This window comes from Vanellus vanellus, assembly GCF_965231255.1.
Source record: "Vanellus vanellus genome assembly, chromosome: 1".
NCBI classification, from domain to species: Eukaryota; Metazoa; Chordata; class Aves; order Charadriiformes; family Charadriidae; genus Vanellus; species Vanellus vanellus.
Genome location: NC_138905.1, coordinates 157,278,285 through 157,296,833, shown reverse-complemented (window position 1 = coordinate 157,296,833; position 18,549 = coordinate 157,278,285). Strand labels below are relative to the sequence as shown.

The following is an 18,549-nucleotide window of genomic DNA, read 5'->3' as shown; positions in this document are numbered from 1 at the left end:
CCAGGGGAAGATTTTTCATGAGCTATGTGTTTCATCCCTTTGCATCAAGCATGTTCTTAGAGAAAACTTTATGCATACTCTGCTGGTGCAGCTGAACCAGAAATAGCAAATAAGGCAAATAATATCCTGGACTTTGGTTTTGGTGTCTCGTATGCTTGTAGTGACTTTGGAACTACACGGTTTTATTAACAGGTTTATTGCAAGACCTTTTACTTGCCATTAGCCATCCATTTCAGTCTTCTGAAAAATAGCCTCTTTGGCTAACGTTGCTTCAAGAGAAAAAATTATGTAGTTGGGCTACGTGATTTGGGGATACAGGTTACCACCTATAATCTCAGTTCTCCATTTCTGCAATCTTCCTGAGCCTTGTTCGTACTGGCCATGATGATAATCAGCTCCTTCTGACCGGGGATGAGCAATTATATTATGCTGGTTTCCAAATGCAAATTTTGTCCTCTTTGCTCCCCAAAGCAGAGGGAATGTTTGAAATCATAGCAGAGAACCATGAAAAAATAAACATGCCTAAACTGTAACCTGGATCAAACTGGTCATGTGAAATATGTGCCTCAACAAAATTATTCACCAGACTTAAGGAACAATTTCCACCAAAATCCTCAAATGACAACTTTTCCCTTATGTAGGGTTCTTTATTGCATTTTCCTCTTTCACTTGATTATTACGAGAGCAAATAATTTGTATTACCCTACTATGTGCTTCTCTGTGATCACTTTGCCTCGTTCTCTCTTGACAAGTCCAGTTTGGTATTATATTGGTTTTATATTGCTTTCATATTTATTTTACATACTTCCTATTTATAATAATTAAATAAAAATTAAAATCTATCTATATTCTTTTTTTAAATCTCATACTATAAATGCCATTTATAGTGGAATTAGTTGCCGATATAAATACTGAACACATATAGAGCCTTAAGTAGCATTATATTGCAAAAGTTAATGTCCAGTTTCTCAAATCAGCCACTGACAAGGATATTTTTGAGTTTCCTCAATCCCCTTCTTGCCACTACAGTTTTCAGTACCTTGTCACTTGTACTGTATTTGCTACTCAGAATGACAAGCCACAAGCAAACACAGCTACCTTTGAAGTTGCCCCTGCTTTAGCAGGGAGTTGCACTATGTGACCTCCTGAGGTACCCGCTGACCTGAGCTTCTGTCATCTTGTTACTGCATTTTCCCCCATCTCTCCATTCCATTTTGGCTCTGAAGTGAAGTTTACTGATACAGGCAATCAAAGAAAATTATTACAACAAATACCACTCAAAATATTTAAGTATCTAGGGAAGCAATGCAAATAAACGAAATAAAATCTGTGGTTCAAAATTGAAAAACTGATTTTGTGACTGATTTTGTGCTGCAAACTCACTGTGCTTGGTTTGATTATGTGTTAACGAATTCATTTTGGAGTAAAGTAATGTCACCTTACATCTGGGATATTTGAACTGCCATAAAAGAAAGTTAGGTCTAGGCCACACACTGCTGAAGTGTATGAATCTACCTGGGCTCATGAAGTTTGTGAACATGCTTGAAAGGATGTTTGCTTGAAATTGTATTGTATTTAGCCAGTTAGGTCTGTGGACAGCCAAGATATGCAGTAGCGCATCATGGGTTTTTCTGAGTTCTTTAAACTATTAAGACACTTTTATATTGCAGCTGCATGTGGCCTGCGCTAATGGATACAAGAATGTTGCATCTCTGATACTGGATCATGGGGCTGATCTCAATGTAGTGGATAATCAGTACTGGACACCTCTACATTTAGCTGCAAAGTATGGACAGGTAAAGCACATTTTTTTCGCCTGTTTCTCTTTTCTTTGTGGTAGTCTTCTGTAGCAATAGCAAATACTTTCAAGTCAAGGAGACTATTTCAGTTTTAATGTATAAAGCTTGCACATTTCTGTACTATAGATGACATCTCAAATGACAGATTATTTGAGAATAAACATTGTAAAGCTATCAACCCAATATAGCTCATTAAAATCAATCTAACATCAACAGCAGTTTTTCTCCAGCAAAATTTACATGTGCACTGAAATTTGAAAAGGTGCCAAAATAAACACTTTTTGCTGTTATTTTCTTATATTCTGGTGTCAAACTCTTATTTTTAGTGAACTTTTTTGCTGTGTACATCTCTGTGAATGAGAGTCTAGGATCCACTTAACATGGTAGCTGCATTCAAAGTTTTACAGTCGTTGAGTTGTGGAAGGGTGCCCTGGGTTTGGGATTTGGAGGCCATGCGTAAACATGACTGGTGACTCTTAACATCCCACCTTTTCACTTTTCCTTCATCCTCATTCTCCCAAGACATTCTTGATGTGCTTTTGTATAGACCAGTTCAGGAGAGCTACTCATAGCTCCCACTGACCACCTGTAAGGCTCACAAATCACCACTTACCCACAGCTACCTTCCAAAAACCTCTCTGATTCGTCCTAGCTCAGCCTCCCACAGTACTACACTTTCTCCTGTCAGGTCTTTGCTGCAGCTTCTGGAAAACTCATCCCTTCCTATCCTTGTCTTGCACCAGGAAGGGGTCCTCTGCCATGTACACAAGACCGAGCTTCCCAGTCTTCCTCTGAATACAAATTCACAGAATCACAAAATCACAGAATGGTAGAGGTTGGAAGGGACCTCTGGAGATGATCTAGTCCAACCCCCCTGCCAAAACAGGTTCACCTACAGCAGGTTGGACACAAACACATCCGGGTGGGGTTTAATATCTCCAGAGAAAGAGATTCCGCAACCTCTCTGGGTAGACTGTTCCAGTGCTCTGCCACCCTCAAAGTAAAGGAGTTTTTCCTTACGTTCAGACGGAATTTCCTGTGTTCCAGTTTGTACCTGTTGCCTCTTGACCTATTGCTGGGCACCACTGAAGACAGTCTGGCCCCATCCTCTTGACACCTGCCCTTCAGATATTTATGAGCATTGATGAGATCTCCTCTCAGTCTTCTCCAGGCTAAACAAACCTAGGTTTCTCAGCCTTTCCTCATAAGAGAGATGCTCCAACCCCTTGATCATCTTCGTAGCCCTCCGCTGGACTCTCTCCAGTAGTTCCTTGTCTTTCTTGAACTGAGGAGCCCAGAACTGGACACAGTACTCCAGATGTGACCTCACCAGTGCAGAGTAGAGGGGGAGGATGACCTCCCTCGACCTTCTGGCCACTTTATTTTTAATGCACTCCAGGATACCATTGGCCCTCCTGGCCACAAGAGCACATTGCTGGCTCATGGTCAACTTCTTGTCTATCAGGACAACCCTTAACCTGTAATGGTGCATGGGGTTATCCCTCCCTAGGTGCAGGACCCTTCTTTGTTGGCACAAGGTCCAGCAGTGCACCGCTTCTTGTTGGCTCTTCCACTGCCACCTATGTCAAAAAGTTATAATCAGTGCTCTGCAGAAACCTCCTGGGCTGCACGGTCCTGGCTGTGTTTCCTTCCCAGCAAATATCAGGGTGGATGAAGTCCTCCAAGAGAACGAGGGCCTGTGATCATGAGGCTATTTCCAGCTGCCTATAGAAGGCCTCATCGACTTCCTATTCCTGATCCAGTGGTCTGTAATAAACACCCACAACAGTGTCACTCATAGAATCATAGAATTGTCTAGGTTGGAAAGGACCTTTAAGATCATCAAGTACAACCATCAACCTAACACTGCCAAAACCACCACTAAAACATGTCTCTAAGCACCACATCTACCATGTCAGCCTGCCCCTTAATTCTTACCCATAAGCTCTCAGCACTTCAATTACTTTATTCTGTTCAGATTCCTGCTGATGGCAGGGATATCCTTCCTGACACTGGATGTAGATGGACTGAGTTAGTCAGAAAATGCTATGTGTTGTAGCTGTCAAGCCCTTCCCCTGTTTCTTCAGTACTTTGCCATCTTATAATGTCTATTTCTATCATCATCAACCATGCTTTTAAACATAACTTGGAATGACAAAAAGTTGTTGATCCTAAACAGGACTCTGTTTTGTTTTCTTTTTTAATTTTCTAATACATATAAATAAAAATACTCATGGACTTCTGCTGGACTATGAACTCCATAGTTAGACAATCTTAATTCTGTTTCTGATCTCGGTGGAGACAATCCCATTCATTTAGCTGTACCTCTAGCCAATGATTGAGGAGAACTACCATTTTTGTTCATGTCTGTTTCTGGTGTCTCAGTAGTTTTCTGTTGTTGTTGTGAGTAAACCTGTGAATTAAAAGATGAAGATGCTGAGATACAAGGAGTGGGCTGCAGCTGATTTTACTGTACCCTTAGTAATATGAATACGAAGCCAAATCTACTTTTTTGGGGGAGGGGTTCTCTTTTTTTCTTCTTTTTTTTTTTTTTTGAGTCTTTCGCTGCAGTTGATCCATGTTAAGATTTAAGGAGTAGATTCTAAACATGCCAAAATGTCTAATGAAAAGCAAAAAAGACATGTATATAGGTAGACAGATGTAATTCAAGTACTTATGCATATATATTATAATTCACCTGTCAGACTGTCTTCTTTAGAAAACTGACATGTATAAAATATATTTTTAGGTTTGCAAAACCATTTAAGGATAAAATTCAGTACTTATGTTAAATGTTGATTCATGTCTTGTTGCTTATTAAAATGACATACATGTACTTCCTTATTGCACGTGTTCTCATTTTCATTGAATAAATGGCTTCCAACCTCTTTTTGGACTTCAGAAAATAAATAATACACTTTATCGCAAGAAGGTAGTAAAAATGTAGTAATAATAATACTAAAAATAAGTGTGCTTGAGACTAGTTAGTTCTGTTGGGATATAGATTTCTCCTATTGAGATAACCTATATCTGCTCTTTTACAGGTGTGAAAGATCAGCATATCTTCATAATAGATTAAGTTTATATATGTATTGGTTTATATATGTATGGCCTGAAGTGTACCCTCAGCAATTTATGGAAGGTTAAATTTACAGAGAAAAATTTGCTGCAAAAATATACTGAACTGAAGTTTTGTTAGCAAGTGGAACATCAGTGGTATTTTGCATGTACTGTAGTTTTATTTTTTTCGTCCCATTTTCTCCTGTGCTGTTTGGTAGTTGTACTGCCCTCACTGATCCCTCTGGATCCTGCTGTGATTCTGCAGGCAGGCGCCTACTCACTTTACCCATGTTCAGACTTCAGTAGGGCAAGAAAACTCCTATTCAGAAGTAGTGTGATTGCGGTGATGTAATCTTGAGCTCGACCTATTATTTCCTACCTTTCAGGATGGCTTGCAAGTTCAGGCTTTAATGTAGTTGCACAATGGCTGTAAGTGTCTTCTAGTGTGAAGCCTAAACACTGGTTGTTGAGGTTAATAAAAAAGGACTTGGAAGGATTAACTTGAAAGGACTGAGGAAGAACTTTTCTTTGGTTATATATGTGTAACATATATGTTTGCAATACTCCCCCCGAATGACTTGAAATACTTTTTTTGTCACGGTTAGGTATTTTTCTTTTTGAAACAGACCCATACATGTAAAGTTTGTAACTAAAAGTGACTAATGGAGAAAAACGTCTTCTTTTTAAAGTGTTCTAAGAGCTCAGATTGCTGTTTTGTGAGATGATCTTTTTTGCTGGCTCTTTTGTTGAACTGTGTCTCCCTTTATGTCCCAGCTGGCGATGGCAGTGATTCTTACTACTCAGGAGTTTTCAATGAGAAGCCAGGGACCAGTTGTGCTAGTCACTGCACAAGCACTATGGGTACATGTGGAGGAAGACACACGAAGTAACATTGCACTCTTCCTCACTAGAATTAACGAAGTACAGAGCAAATGTCTTCTCTTTGTAGTGTTAATGAATAATATAATTTGGAGATACCTTATTATCATTGTAGATAATTTGCCATCCTTATTTAGGAGATAAATATGGCTTTCATACGGATTCTGTTCCTAAGAAACAAGTAAATAGTTTAAATACCTTTATAAGAGGGATTTATTAGATATCAGGGGATACATTTCATCCAGTAGCTAAGCCATCAGGATGTTTTTAAAATTTTCTTTCTTACGATGATAATTTTGAAACATCTTTTAGCCTTAGTATGAATTCATATGCACATCATATTTACAATTTCATTTTGAGTAATTAATTATAGACAAATACAAGCATTGTTACTGTTTTGGGGAAAAATTAGTATGGCAGAACGGGAATAGTCTTAATTAAGACATGATTTGGATAGTCTGGTTTAAATTAAAATATATTTATGTGGAAATAGTTATTTTTTAGCCAAAAATAGTAATGTTTCCTGAGAAAGTCATTAATATATATTCTGGACTCCATCCCTTATGGTTTCACCTACTTGTAACACATATTTGTGGCAGGATTTTTTTTAAAAAAGTGTCACTTGAAAAACTCACTGTAGTGATAAATCTGTATGTTCTAGTAGAAGACTGTAAAAGAACGTATTTGGTTTAAGTTTGATGTTCTTTTCAATTCTTAAGAGGTTTTCTTTCCTTTCAGGAATGTATCTGAACAGAAAAATAGCCTTTTCTTGTCTTGTACCTTGTCTAATAAGCAATGATTCTTTAATGACTGGTCACAGAACTTTCAAAAAACCTGTTCTAAACCACTGATGTTTAGTAGTTCACTAGCACGGCTGCAGCAAGACCTGCAACCAAACCACATCCAATATATAATTAATATTATATTCCATGAGTTATAAGGACTGGTAGTTTTTCCTGTTTATAAATTATCTACAAAATTCTTAATAATTCAGACATATTTTTCATCTGGATAAGCTGCTTACCTTAATAAAATGCAATTGGATTAGTTATATAAATTACACGTTTAGTTTTTGAACTATTTTATTTTGTAGACCTTACATATAGACAACTTGCATATTACTTTATGAAAAATTATCAGTAGTGATTTTGTTTTGAATAAATTGTTACATTATTTTAGACTGACATCCAGAATCAGTTGAGGGACATGAGTTCTATACATAAGTTTTATGTTTGCAAATACACAAAATACAAAAAAAGAAAATTAATACAAAATATACAAAATGAAAAAAAAAACATATTTGGTTATTTGTAAGGCCATAACTAAAATAGAGATGGTACTAATTTACTTTACATGGAAAAAAAGAGAAGAATCCACTGAAGTTTAATATTTCCAGTGAGAAAATTTAATTTGCATTTGTACCGGAGGAAACTTATAAAGAATAAAGGTGCTGCAAGCTTCCTGTTACAATTCTCAAGTTGTAAATTAATACACAATGCAAGTGGATTGCAAAAAGCTTATTGCTCAAATTTTCACAGCAAATTATATGAGAAATTTTTGGATCAAAGATACATTATCCTGAGTACTAAGCATGTGAAAGACCTCACACTCACACCTTATAAACAAAACCTGGCTTGCAGAGACATCTCGATAATGGCAAACCCAGTTTTATTTAGGATGGGATTCTTAAGTACAAAGTCAAAGCTTTGTCTTGTCTAATGTGAAGAATCACCTCTAGAGTGCAATTCACACAAATCTAGGAGGTGCATTTAAAGTAGGTGGGATGAATCATTACTTAGAGGTCTGACCCTCCCTGATTATAGAGGTCATGGGCATCTAGCATATGTTAGAAGTCTAACTTGAACATTTTAAAATTTTATAGGAGGAATCCAGACCAAAGTGCGGGACAAAGGGGCCAAAGGATGTGCCAGCTGCCCACTGGATGTGCTGGGGTCTCCAGTCATCATGAAGGGCGCATGGAGTTGATGCCTTACTTTTAGAGAGTGCAAAGCTTCACAGAAAGAATCCTACAGAGGGATTAGAGTTAAATACTTACAATAATACCTATTTTATCGAAAGCAAAACATAGCAGTAAGTTGCATTGTTTCCAAAGAGGGAATAACTAAGAGTTTTAAGTGCCAGTATGTATTATCTGATGTTAAAAAGGATAATGTGCACCTGTCTTTACATATATTTTTAAAGAAAAGCAGTCTCATGGATAAATTTACCATCTAAAATTTGCCAGAAAGGTATTAGTCCAAATATTGAAAAAAAAGCTTGGGTGAATGATAAATGAATTGTCCTGTTAGTGCCAGACTGTGTAGATCCAGAGTAGAACATCTTTGTTGCATAGGAATACAGGATATTATTAGTGACTTTGAGAGTTATGTATATAATGTTGCTACTGAGTACAGAATAAGGCAATGGAGGATACTGCCTAAAGGCCATTCTCTCTATAAGATGAGGCTCTGCTTTGCAGGAACAGATTAGGTTACCAGTGAATGCAACAGGCTATTAACTGAAATACTACCAGCTGCAAACATTAAAAAATAATTGTAACAGCATTAAAAAATGGGCATATTCTGAAGGAAGGTTATTCTGAGTTTCTAGGACTATTGTCATTTTCACCCCTGTAACTACTAGGGCTTAAAAGCAAGTTTTTATTTTTAATGCACATTGAGATTCTAACATACCAAATGGATATTATTGAGGTATTAAGGTCAGAGTTGCTTACCTTAATAATTTTACTGTAAGAAAATGAAGGAATATAATAACCTCATTGACACACATGCAAATCTGCATCAGTGACACAAAAAAACTGCTCAGAATAAGATTATGAGGGCAGCAAAACAAGCCTCAAGAAATCAGAATATGCCAGGGTTGCCCACATAAATTTAACAGGGCCTTTTGGGCATATACATTATTAATACTGTTAACGATGGCAGTTAGAACTCTCTTGTCTCATTCACGTACAGCACGGGGAGTGCTGGTATATATGTGTCTGCTGCCTGTGCGCACCAGAGCGGGGCACACATCACCACTTAGGGGTACCGCACCGCCCATGCTGGCGCTGATACCAACTGCGGAAGGGCAACTTGTATTTCTCAGGCTGGCCCCTTAATTTGAATTTAGCACAGCAATCACTTTGTGAACAGCTAGTAATCTGGCACTGGTAGTGCTGTCCCCGCTGGACGTTTTCCAGGCCGCTGTGATCAGGAGAGCCCACGCTCGCTCTCCCCGTGGTGGGAATAGGCTGTAGCTTTGCCGTTTGCCTTGGGTACTTTGGCACGGTTCCCAGGCACAAGCTGTTTCTTTGTTGTTTATCACAGAAATGTCACCTTTCAAACCAGCTGTCGGCGGCATGCAGGTCAGAGCTGACTCTCCAGGAGCTTAAACACTACCTCTCCCAAAATTTCATCCTTGGGGGATGCTGCCTATGTCTAAACTGTTAAATTGCTAAATAAAAAAAGGCTAGGGATTAAGCAGAGCAATAGCCTGGCTCGCATTCATATTGTTTAGAGCTAGTTTCCTCTAGAGGAGATTAGTCTTGTTTGTAGAGAGCTGGTTGGAGTGGTCCAGAGCAGAGTCAGGGACAGAGCTAGCAGTTAAGCAGTGTGGATTATAAGGGATACTTAAGCTTGTTCCATTGCACTCTCTTAGCGAGACAGATTTAGCCTCTGGCTTTGGGGTTTAACAGTTTCATGATGTCAAAAAAAAAGGATAATAGAATCATCGAACTGCTGACCGTACCTCTCCAAGAGTAACTCCTGCACTAGCAAGGATTTCTTCCCATCAATGAACTGGAAATATCCCAGATAAATAAAAGATTTTTAGAGAGCTCGGATGCCTACCTCATGTTTCTTAGCATGTTATATACATCCTGTGCCACTTTCAAAATTTATGTGTGAAATTGCCATTCTGTAAGTATATTTTCCCTTAACACACATTCGGGTGGCTTGGTTGCCCAGACTGAATCATATGCCCCTGTCTAGTTAGTTCATCCAAACACGTTTCTTTCAGATCATAGAAGGGACTTTGCGCTTCTTGCTGAAGTCTGAGAGAACGTACCGTCTTATTATGTGATCTAATTTGCTCATCGTTACCAAAACACATTAGTCATTTGACTCAACTATGAACTGTAGTTTCAATTTCTTTTCTTTAAGTGCATGTTGAGCTTGAAATAGAAAAAAAATCCACATCCATCATTAGAATATGCTCCAGTGTAGATGGGATATCCGAACTCAGGAAATGATATTTAATCTCATGCAAGTTTGGTCACTGTCATAGCAGTTCCTTTGAATGCAGTTTCTGGACTTGCGCAAACACATTCCACAAATGTTTTCAATGAGAAGAGCCTAAAGAAGGGGGTACTTGTTCAGTATTTTAAAAAGAATAGAATATAGTTGCTCGGGGAATACATATTTTCCCTGTCAAGCAGTTGGAATCTTTCATTTATGGTCAGAAAATCCTCCAGAGAATGTTTTATCTGGACATCTCTCTCCCTCTTTTCTTTAGTCTTTTTGTTCGTCTTTGGCATGTGTGATTGTACTCAGGTAGAAGAGCACCATTTCCCTTCAGATCAAATTACACTCATTTTCCTCAAGCAGAGAGACCACTTTGGGATTTCTGCCTGTGATATCTTTCTTTCACTCTCAATATATTCAGAAGGTTTTTATAAATGATTCAAATGCTAATCATGGGTACAGAACACTAGGGGAAGAAAAGCTAGATTCACACAATACCAAATGATAAGAAAATAGATTTACAAGTTTAAGCTTCACGTACAGACTAGGGACAACCTCAATTTACAAAATTACTATGAAATTCTCAGTGTTTTCATGTATGTTTTTAAAGCTGAGATGTGCACAGAGTACACTGTATACTTATTTGGTTATTTCAGTATCTCATTGATCAATATAAATTTCATTTTCATTGAAATACAAGCTATAGTAACTTTATCTCATATGCAAGAGGCATATATGAAAAAGAAGCCTAATAAGACTGTTCACGTACAAACTTTGAGAAGTGCCAGATTTATGATTCTGCCTGTAGTATTAATATATAACTTGTAGGGACATAATTTATAAGCATCTTTAATCACAAGATTACATAATATTTTTCCCCGATTTTTTTTTTTTCTCTGTTTAATTTCCTGGTGGATTGAAAAACAGAAATGTAGGTTATCAGTCTTGAAGTAAAGACTGCTGAAGGCTTTACTTTATCTGTAGAAAAGCTTTTGGGTAAACTTTGTCACTTGCTTAGATAGCTGAAAACAGTATTAGGTTGTCCTTCTTTACTTGAATTATTCCAGAGGTTTAAAAGGCCATATAAGTTAAACATGCTGACTGCAGAAAGGTAGTGGTGATGCTTGGGGAACCTGGGTTCCATTCCAAGCTCTGTGTATGGATGAAAAGACACAATCTTTACAGTTCATTTCTCCCACATGTAACCTTATTTGTCCCATTGCTTCCAGTCTGTTCCATTCTTGTCTTGATTCTGTTGCTTTATTGTCCCATTCATTTGCCTGGCTTCATGTCCTTCCCCTACGCATTTTATCCCAATCCTAATTTCCTTGCACAGCCACTTTCTGCCCCTCCTCCTCTCCCTGGTTCTCTTCCAAGCTTACTCTTTTCTCTACTTTGGCTTCATGCCAACCTTCCTGCCCTTCTGTTATACTTATCCCTTTTTCCCACTTGCTCACAGTCCCAATCTTCCTTGTCTGATCTGAGTGTTTTTTCCATGTCGTGTCACTTTCTTCTTTCATTTTCTGCTTAGTCTGTATCTACCTACATCCTGGCTCCTTGCCACGTCTTTCTTCTTCCCTTTCACTTCATTTATTTCATGCTGTTAGTTCCAAAGCCCAGCATTTTATCCATGCTCTGTTCTATTTTTTCCTCTTCACTCTTTCTACCCTGCTGCTAGTCTCATTCCCACAACCTACTTTTTCTAATCTGTTCCACTTTGCTGACCACAGGTGGTTATGGTCCCCTTTTTTCTGCAGTCAAATAGAAAAAATACCATCCTCATCTATATTGTATTAAGAAGGGAGATCTATAATGAGTTTCAGACATCATTTCCTGTGTCTAGAGCAGTACTATGGATGAGATTTGCAATGGCAGAGAAAATGCTATTTAGCTCCTGAATGATACTGCTCTAATTTTGGGGTTTACATACGAGACTTTGGCTTTACAGGAGACTCAGTCTTGGGGAACAAATATATGATCTTTAAAACTCAATTAACAGTAACTCTAATAGTTTAATAGTTACCTTACTTCCAAATGTTGGGAGTCTCTGTCTTGGGATTTGCTTTTGCTTGTTTCACTCCCCAGTAGCTTAAGTGAATGCAGGTCCCTAACCTGCACTTTGCATCTTAGTGCCCCTGATGTTTAGTGATGTGCTGATTATCACCCCATTCCATTAAGTACACATCTCCAGTGTTATTCTATGCAGTTTTTGACTTGATGACTTATCTTATATGGCTAGCATGAAGTTACAACACTTCTACGACAGAATCTTAGTAATGATAATAGTAACAGTAATAACAAAAATTGAAACTACTTCCCTGATTTATATCTTCTTATTGCAAATCTTTTAAACATCCAAGTGGATGTTTAAAAAGGGCCACTGCTACTGGTTAGGCTAACATTTAGGTCTACAGTGGAGCAGACCAGCAAAGGTGGTCTCTTTGACTTACCCATTATAATCTAAAAACTGTCTTGTAAGCATCTGGTGGCTATGATTTTTTCCAAGGTTTGAAACTTGGCTAAGTTTTGACAATTTTCCAAGCAGACATAAGAATATTCTCAGCCCATGGAATTCATCTTCTGCCAGATACAAAGTCTTCACATCATACAAATATTGGAGCTCACAAAGGTCGAGCAATATATTTTCCCACACTGTGCTCCCCAAAGTGCTTCATTTTTGCTTGATTTATTTTTCTGCCTAATTTAAAAAAAAATAAAAAGTCATAAGCGCTTACAGGCAGCAATCCTAGCAATCTGCCTAACAAAAATCACAGTGAAGGAAACATGCATTTTTCCAACCCAGTGAAGTATTGCCTTATGAGCAAATGAAAACTGGGTCTTGTGAGTACAGATGTAGGCCATCTTACTCAGTGGTGAACACTGCTGATAATAACCGTGTAACCAGTGGTATTTCATGTGTTCTGCCTAGGGTTTTGTTGTGTTTAGTGAATAAACACTTTAGATATTAAAATAATACTTGGGGATTTCACTGTGTTTCACACAATAGTGTGAGATTGGTGGTCCAAAATAGTACTGATTTTGATCTAACATTGTTGATGCACTAGTTTCCTATTATGTGGCTTTGTCTCACTGTGGGGACCATATCCAGAGAAAATGGAGTGGGAACCTGAGAAGTGACAGCAGGTGGAAGGAAATTGCAGGAAGAGAGTGGGGAGGCCTTAGTCAAAGAGAACCCAGGAATGAATGTCAAGAAGGAAAAGAAAAAAAGGATTGTCCCAAAAAAGGCATAAGAGCACCAATAAAAAAGGCAGAAGAAAACAAGTTGGGGTGATACATGTAAGGAGCTGGAAGTCTCAGATACAGGAAATAGAGAAAAAAGGGCCTGAGGAATAAGAAATGATGGAGGTGTGTGAATAAAAGATGGATGGTGAACTAAGGATGGTAGGAAATATTCAGCTTTGAAACAGAAAGAGAGGAGTAGAGAGATATGTTGGTTTTGGCAAGAAAGAAAAGTGAAGGACTGAAGGAATTTACTGCTGGGAGTATGTGCAAATTGGATGATGCATATTCATTGCTGTCCAGAGTAGCACATCGGGGCATTTGCATAAAACCTCCAGCTTTCTGAATTTACAACTTAGGCAGGTATCTCTCTGACGGTAAAGAAAAGAGAATAAATGATCTGAGGTAGTGGCACTGGGACTTGGATAATAACTCAAGAGTTCAAAGCGCAGCCAGAGCCAGCAGCTTATCCTTTGCAGTTGCTGGCACAGATCTAGTGTCCAGTGCATTGCTTTGGAGGAAAATATCTGACCATACATACAGGAGAGGAAGACACTTTTCAGGAGTACTGATTCTGCTCCCCAGCTAATTCACCAGCAGTAAAACTAACACGGCTTGAGAGCAGTTTGGAGCTGCCTTTGCAGCCTCAAGTGCGAAGGGAGATTCTTGAGGAATCTCTATCACTCCTTTATGTCCCGTATTTCCTACCCTGTCACTGCAGTTACTTATCTCTGGCAACAGGCCTCACAGTCTGTCATCTGGCCAACACTGGTGCTCCTAAGCCTGTGGTTTATGAAACAGAGGGTTGGGCTTTCTCTGCTAACATTTAATGTGTGGTAAAATATGGCCCATTTTTTGGCCTGGTGAAATTGTATTTGAAGGGTTTATAATGTGCCTGTCGCCGTAAATTTATTTATGCTACTTTTTATTTTCCCTTACAGATTTTTATTTTCAGTGTTGCACTCCATGTTTCATTAGGTTTAAAGAACTGTTCAACTCCAGTGCTCCCATGTCCAGTCAGTGTTTTGTCTGTTCCTCCGTGCATGTTTTTCTAACTCCTTAGATCATAAGTGTTACTCCCATTAATGTGAATTGTACTTCATTTCTTTGTAATATTTCCTCTGAGGACTAACACTCAGGTTCACTGTAGGGAGGTAGGGAAGCTGCTTTTTCTTTTTTTTCTTTCTTTTTTTTTTTTTTTTTTTTTTTGGGGGGGGGGGAGGGAGGAAATCCATAGCTCTTTTAGTGTAACTGGTGGTCTGCCTGCAAATCTGATTGTGCGTTCTGTCTTGATTGATTCTGACGGAGAAGAAATAATCTTTTTTGTAAAAGCGGTAGACTACCTTTTCCACATTACACAGAATCACAGAACGTTTGAGGTTGGAAGGGACCTCTGGAGGTCATCTCATCCAGCTCCCCTAGTCAAGCAGGGCCACCTACAGCAGGCTGCCCAGGACCACGTCCAAACAGCTTTTGAATGTCTCCAAGGATGGAGACTCCAAAACCTCATTAAACATCCTGTGCCAGTGCTCAGTCACCCTTTCAGTATAAAAGTGTTTCCTGACGTTCAAACAGAACATCTTGTGTTTCAGTTTGTGCCTGTTGCCTCTGGTCCTGTTACTGGAGATCAATGAAAAGAGCTTGGCTCTGTCCTCTTTGCACCCTCCCTTCAGGTATATACACACATGGATGAGATTCCCCCAAGCTTTCTCTTCTCCAGATTGAAGACTCCCAGCTTTCTCAGCCTTTCCTCACACGTGAGGGCCTCCAGTCCCTTAATCATCTTAGTGGCCTTTTGCTGGACTCTCTCCAATGTATTCATGTCTCGTACTGAGGAGCCTAGAACTGGGAATAGTACACCAGGTGTGGCCTCACCAGCATTTAGAGGGGAAGGATCTCCTCTCTTGACCTGCTGGCATCCCTCCTCCTAATGTATCTCAGGATACCATTGACCTTCTTTGTGGCCAAAGCACATTGTTGGCTCATGTTCAACTTGAGGTCTACCAGAACCCCCAGGTCCTTTACTGCAAATCTCCTTTCCATCTAGGAAGTCCCCAGCATGTCCTGGTGCCTGGAGTTGTTCCTCCCCAGGTGCAGGACTGTGCGCTTCTTGTTGAATATCATGAGGTTCCCGTCAGCCCATTTCTCCAGCCTATCAAGGTCCCTTTGTGTGGCAACACAGCCCTCTGGCATATCAGCCACTCCTGCCAGTTTGGTGTCATCATCCAGATCATTAATGAAGATGCTGAACAGGATTGGGTCCAATACTGAATCTGGCATACACTGCTAGTTACCAGCCTCCATCTACACTTACCACTGGTTACCATCCACTGGGCCCAACCATTGAGCTGTTCTTCAATCCACCTGAATGGTGGAATAGCAGCACCTTACCTGTTCTTCTGTTTGGCAAGCATCACATCAAAACAGGCTGTGAATAGAGGTTTACAATGTAGTTTTGCAGATATTTTAAGGCTTCCTCACTAGTATAAGGTGCAGCCTATCAAAAGCGCAGAAGTAGGTATTTGAAAATGTATCACAGATCAATGTGATGTGGGATCTGGAATCTGAATGCTGAATGAGTGGGAATTGGTAAAGCATGAAGGGTCTCTGAAGGCCTTTGAAAGTGAGGACAAGCAGCTTCTGGCTTGGTGAAAAAGCTTCTGGCTTTTTCATTTGTATGAATCGGCAAAGGCAACACTGGACAATAAGAATCAAAATATGTATTGTCGTTTTATTCTTAGGGTCTACAGTATATCATTGCAATTTCTCTTAAAATAGTTATATCTACTTTATTTGTAACTCTGCATTGAAATACCTTTGGATAATGGTAATTTCCTGTAATTATTCTACACATATTTCTACTGTTAGGCTCAGTTCTGAAGATCTGGCAATTAGATTTTAAAATACTCCTTCTAAAACATAAGCGAATGAGGTCAAACCTAACACAGACAAGTTTGAGTATCCAGAAGCAGGTAATTGAAATTAGTACTGTCCTGAATACCTAAGTGTTGGTGATGTGCATCAAGGATTTCCAGGAGTAGTTATTTCTTTGGCAGCAGGAAGCATTGACATTGCAGCATGGAAGGGTCTTCTTGTGGCATAAATTCAGAACTTTGGTAACCCCAAAAGCTGTGTTTTATTACTAAACTGAAAGTGCATTTAAAACCTCCCTTCCTTGGATAGAACCACTACTACTTTTCAGAATGGCTGTTAACGAGATTATGCAGCTGCTGCTGATTTAGTCAGCTCAATGACTAAGCATGCTCCATATTTTCATAATGAAAAAACACAGATATATGTGTTGAGGGTTCTTAGTTGAAATCAGAGCTAATTGGATTTGGAAATAAACCTGTTATTTGGAAATAAACCTCCCTGCTTCCACAGTTTGCTGGATTTTTTTGCTCTACTGTCAGAACAGAAAACCAGCATTAGAAAGCTGACGAAAGCAAGATCTTTTTATTTTTATAGAAATTTGCAACAAGATTTTCCTGTTTTTTCTGTGATTAGAAGTTTGGGGATTTTTTTTGCATTTAGCTGATGCCTCCTTATCATGGTATTTTGTAGTGAGTTGCTCCTGTATACTGAATCCATATAGAATTTTATTATTTTTATTGCGCTGATTTCCTTCCCTTTTAACCTTTGTTTATTTATTGCTTCTTTTTATGCCAAATTACTTTTTTTCCCTTAGCTGCCTTCCAATTCAGGTCTCATTTATCTGTAGCTCTCTTCTGCTCTGAAGAATCTTTTCTTTTCTGCACAGCTTATTTTCCCCTGTGCTCATCCTGACCTCCCCTGTTGGTTAAATTTACATTATAAATTCTGTTTGGTTTAGCATATATCCAAAAGTGCAAACAGTTCTCTCATTTACTTGAGCTCTATATTTTTTGCTCCTTGTGCCGTTTCTTACTCCTTTCTGACCAACCAATTTATCAGGGTAGACATACTACAGCCTTTGATGGAGAACTACCTCTGGAGACTTCAGTGCAGCAATAGAAGAACTCGCTAAAAATGGTTGCTTGCAGCATTCTTGCAGGAATTGAAAAATATGTTTTAGACTTTTTCATTATATGATACTCTACTGTACTATAATTGCTACCATTACTAATACCTTAAATGGATTTAGTAAGCATAAGATAAATGTGCCAATTTCTACTACTGACAGAGAACAGAATTACCTCCATGATGGCTGTGAGGGAGATCCCTTTGGCAGTGATGGTACACGGTTGTTGAATTAGTCAGGCATAAAGAAATATTTGTGATCTAAGTCATGACAGGTGGTGATGGAGGGTTAGCTTTTTTCCATACTGATGCAGATTTCTTTACACGTGTAAGGATGAAAAGAGACTTTGGGGGTGGAATTATGATGAGGGTACACTGAAATCGTACGAGAGCTGTATTTTAATCTGCCTTTTGTGGTTTATATCAATGTGTGTAGTATCTGCAGAAGGTGGTATTTTGGAGGTGTTGCTTATGGTTTATCTTAGGATTTCAGCTAGTGCAGAAAGGCATGAATAAACTGACAGGTATACTGCTTCTGTCCTACTTCTGCCGTTTCAAACACCTCTGTTTTTGCCCTTTTTAGACCAAACTTGTGAAGCTGCTTTTGATGCACTGGGCAAATCCCAATCTTCTTAACTGCAATAATGAAAAGCCTTCAGGTAGGTGTAAATCTATGTATATTATGTGTGTAGTAGTTACTATGACACTGTTTTCTTTCCTTCTTGCTTTCTTAGTTATACTAAAATACGAGGTGAACGGTGACAGCCAACATGGCTTCACTAAGGGTAAATTGTGCCTGACAATTGTAGTGGCTTTCTGTGATGACATTACAGTGTCGGTGGATAAGGGAAGAGCAACTAATGTCATGTACCTGAACTTGTGCAAAGCATTTGACGCTGTCCTGCATGACATCCTTGTCTCTACATTAGACATAGATTTGATGGATGGACCGCTCAGTGGATAAGGAAATGGCTGGACGGTCACACTCAAAGAGTTGCGGTCAATGGCTCAATGCCCAAGTGGGGACCAGTGACAAGTGGCATTCCTCAGGGGTTGGTATTGGGACCGGGACTGTTTAACATCTTTGTTGGTGACATGGACAGTGGGATTGAGTGCACCCTCAGCAAGTTTGTTGGTGACACCAAGCTGTGTGGTGCAGCTGACACGCTGGAGGGAAGGGATGCCATGCAGAGGGACCTGGACAGGCTGGAGATGTGGGCCTGTGCAAACCTCAGGAAGTTCAAGAAGGCCAAGTGCAAGAGCCTGCATATGGGCCGGGGCAATTCCAAGAACAAATACAGGCTGGGTGGAGAACAGATCGAGAGCAG

At 39.2% G+C, this 18,549-nt stretch overlaps 1 protein-coding gene across 1 annotated transcript in view; it reads left to right on the top strand.

The window, feature by feature from the left end:
* MYO16 (myosin XVI) overlaps window positions 1–18,549 on the top strand; it is a gene marked incomplete at both ends in the record, with an annotated part of 331,914 nt that overhangs the window by 111,520 nt on the left and 201,845 nt on the right. The window contains 2 exon segments of the mRNA XM_082498511.1: window positions 1,671–1,796; window positions 17,805–17,880. Of these exon segments, the coding sequence (XP_082354637.1) occupies window positions 1,671–1,796; window positions 17,805–17,880 (202 nt within the window).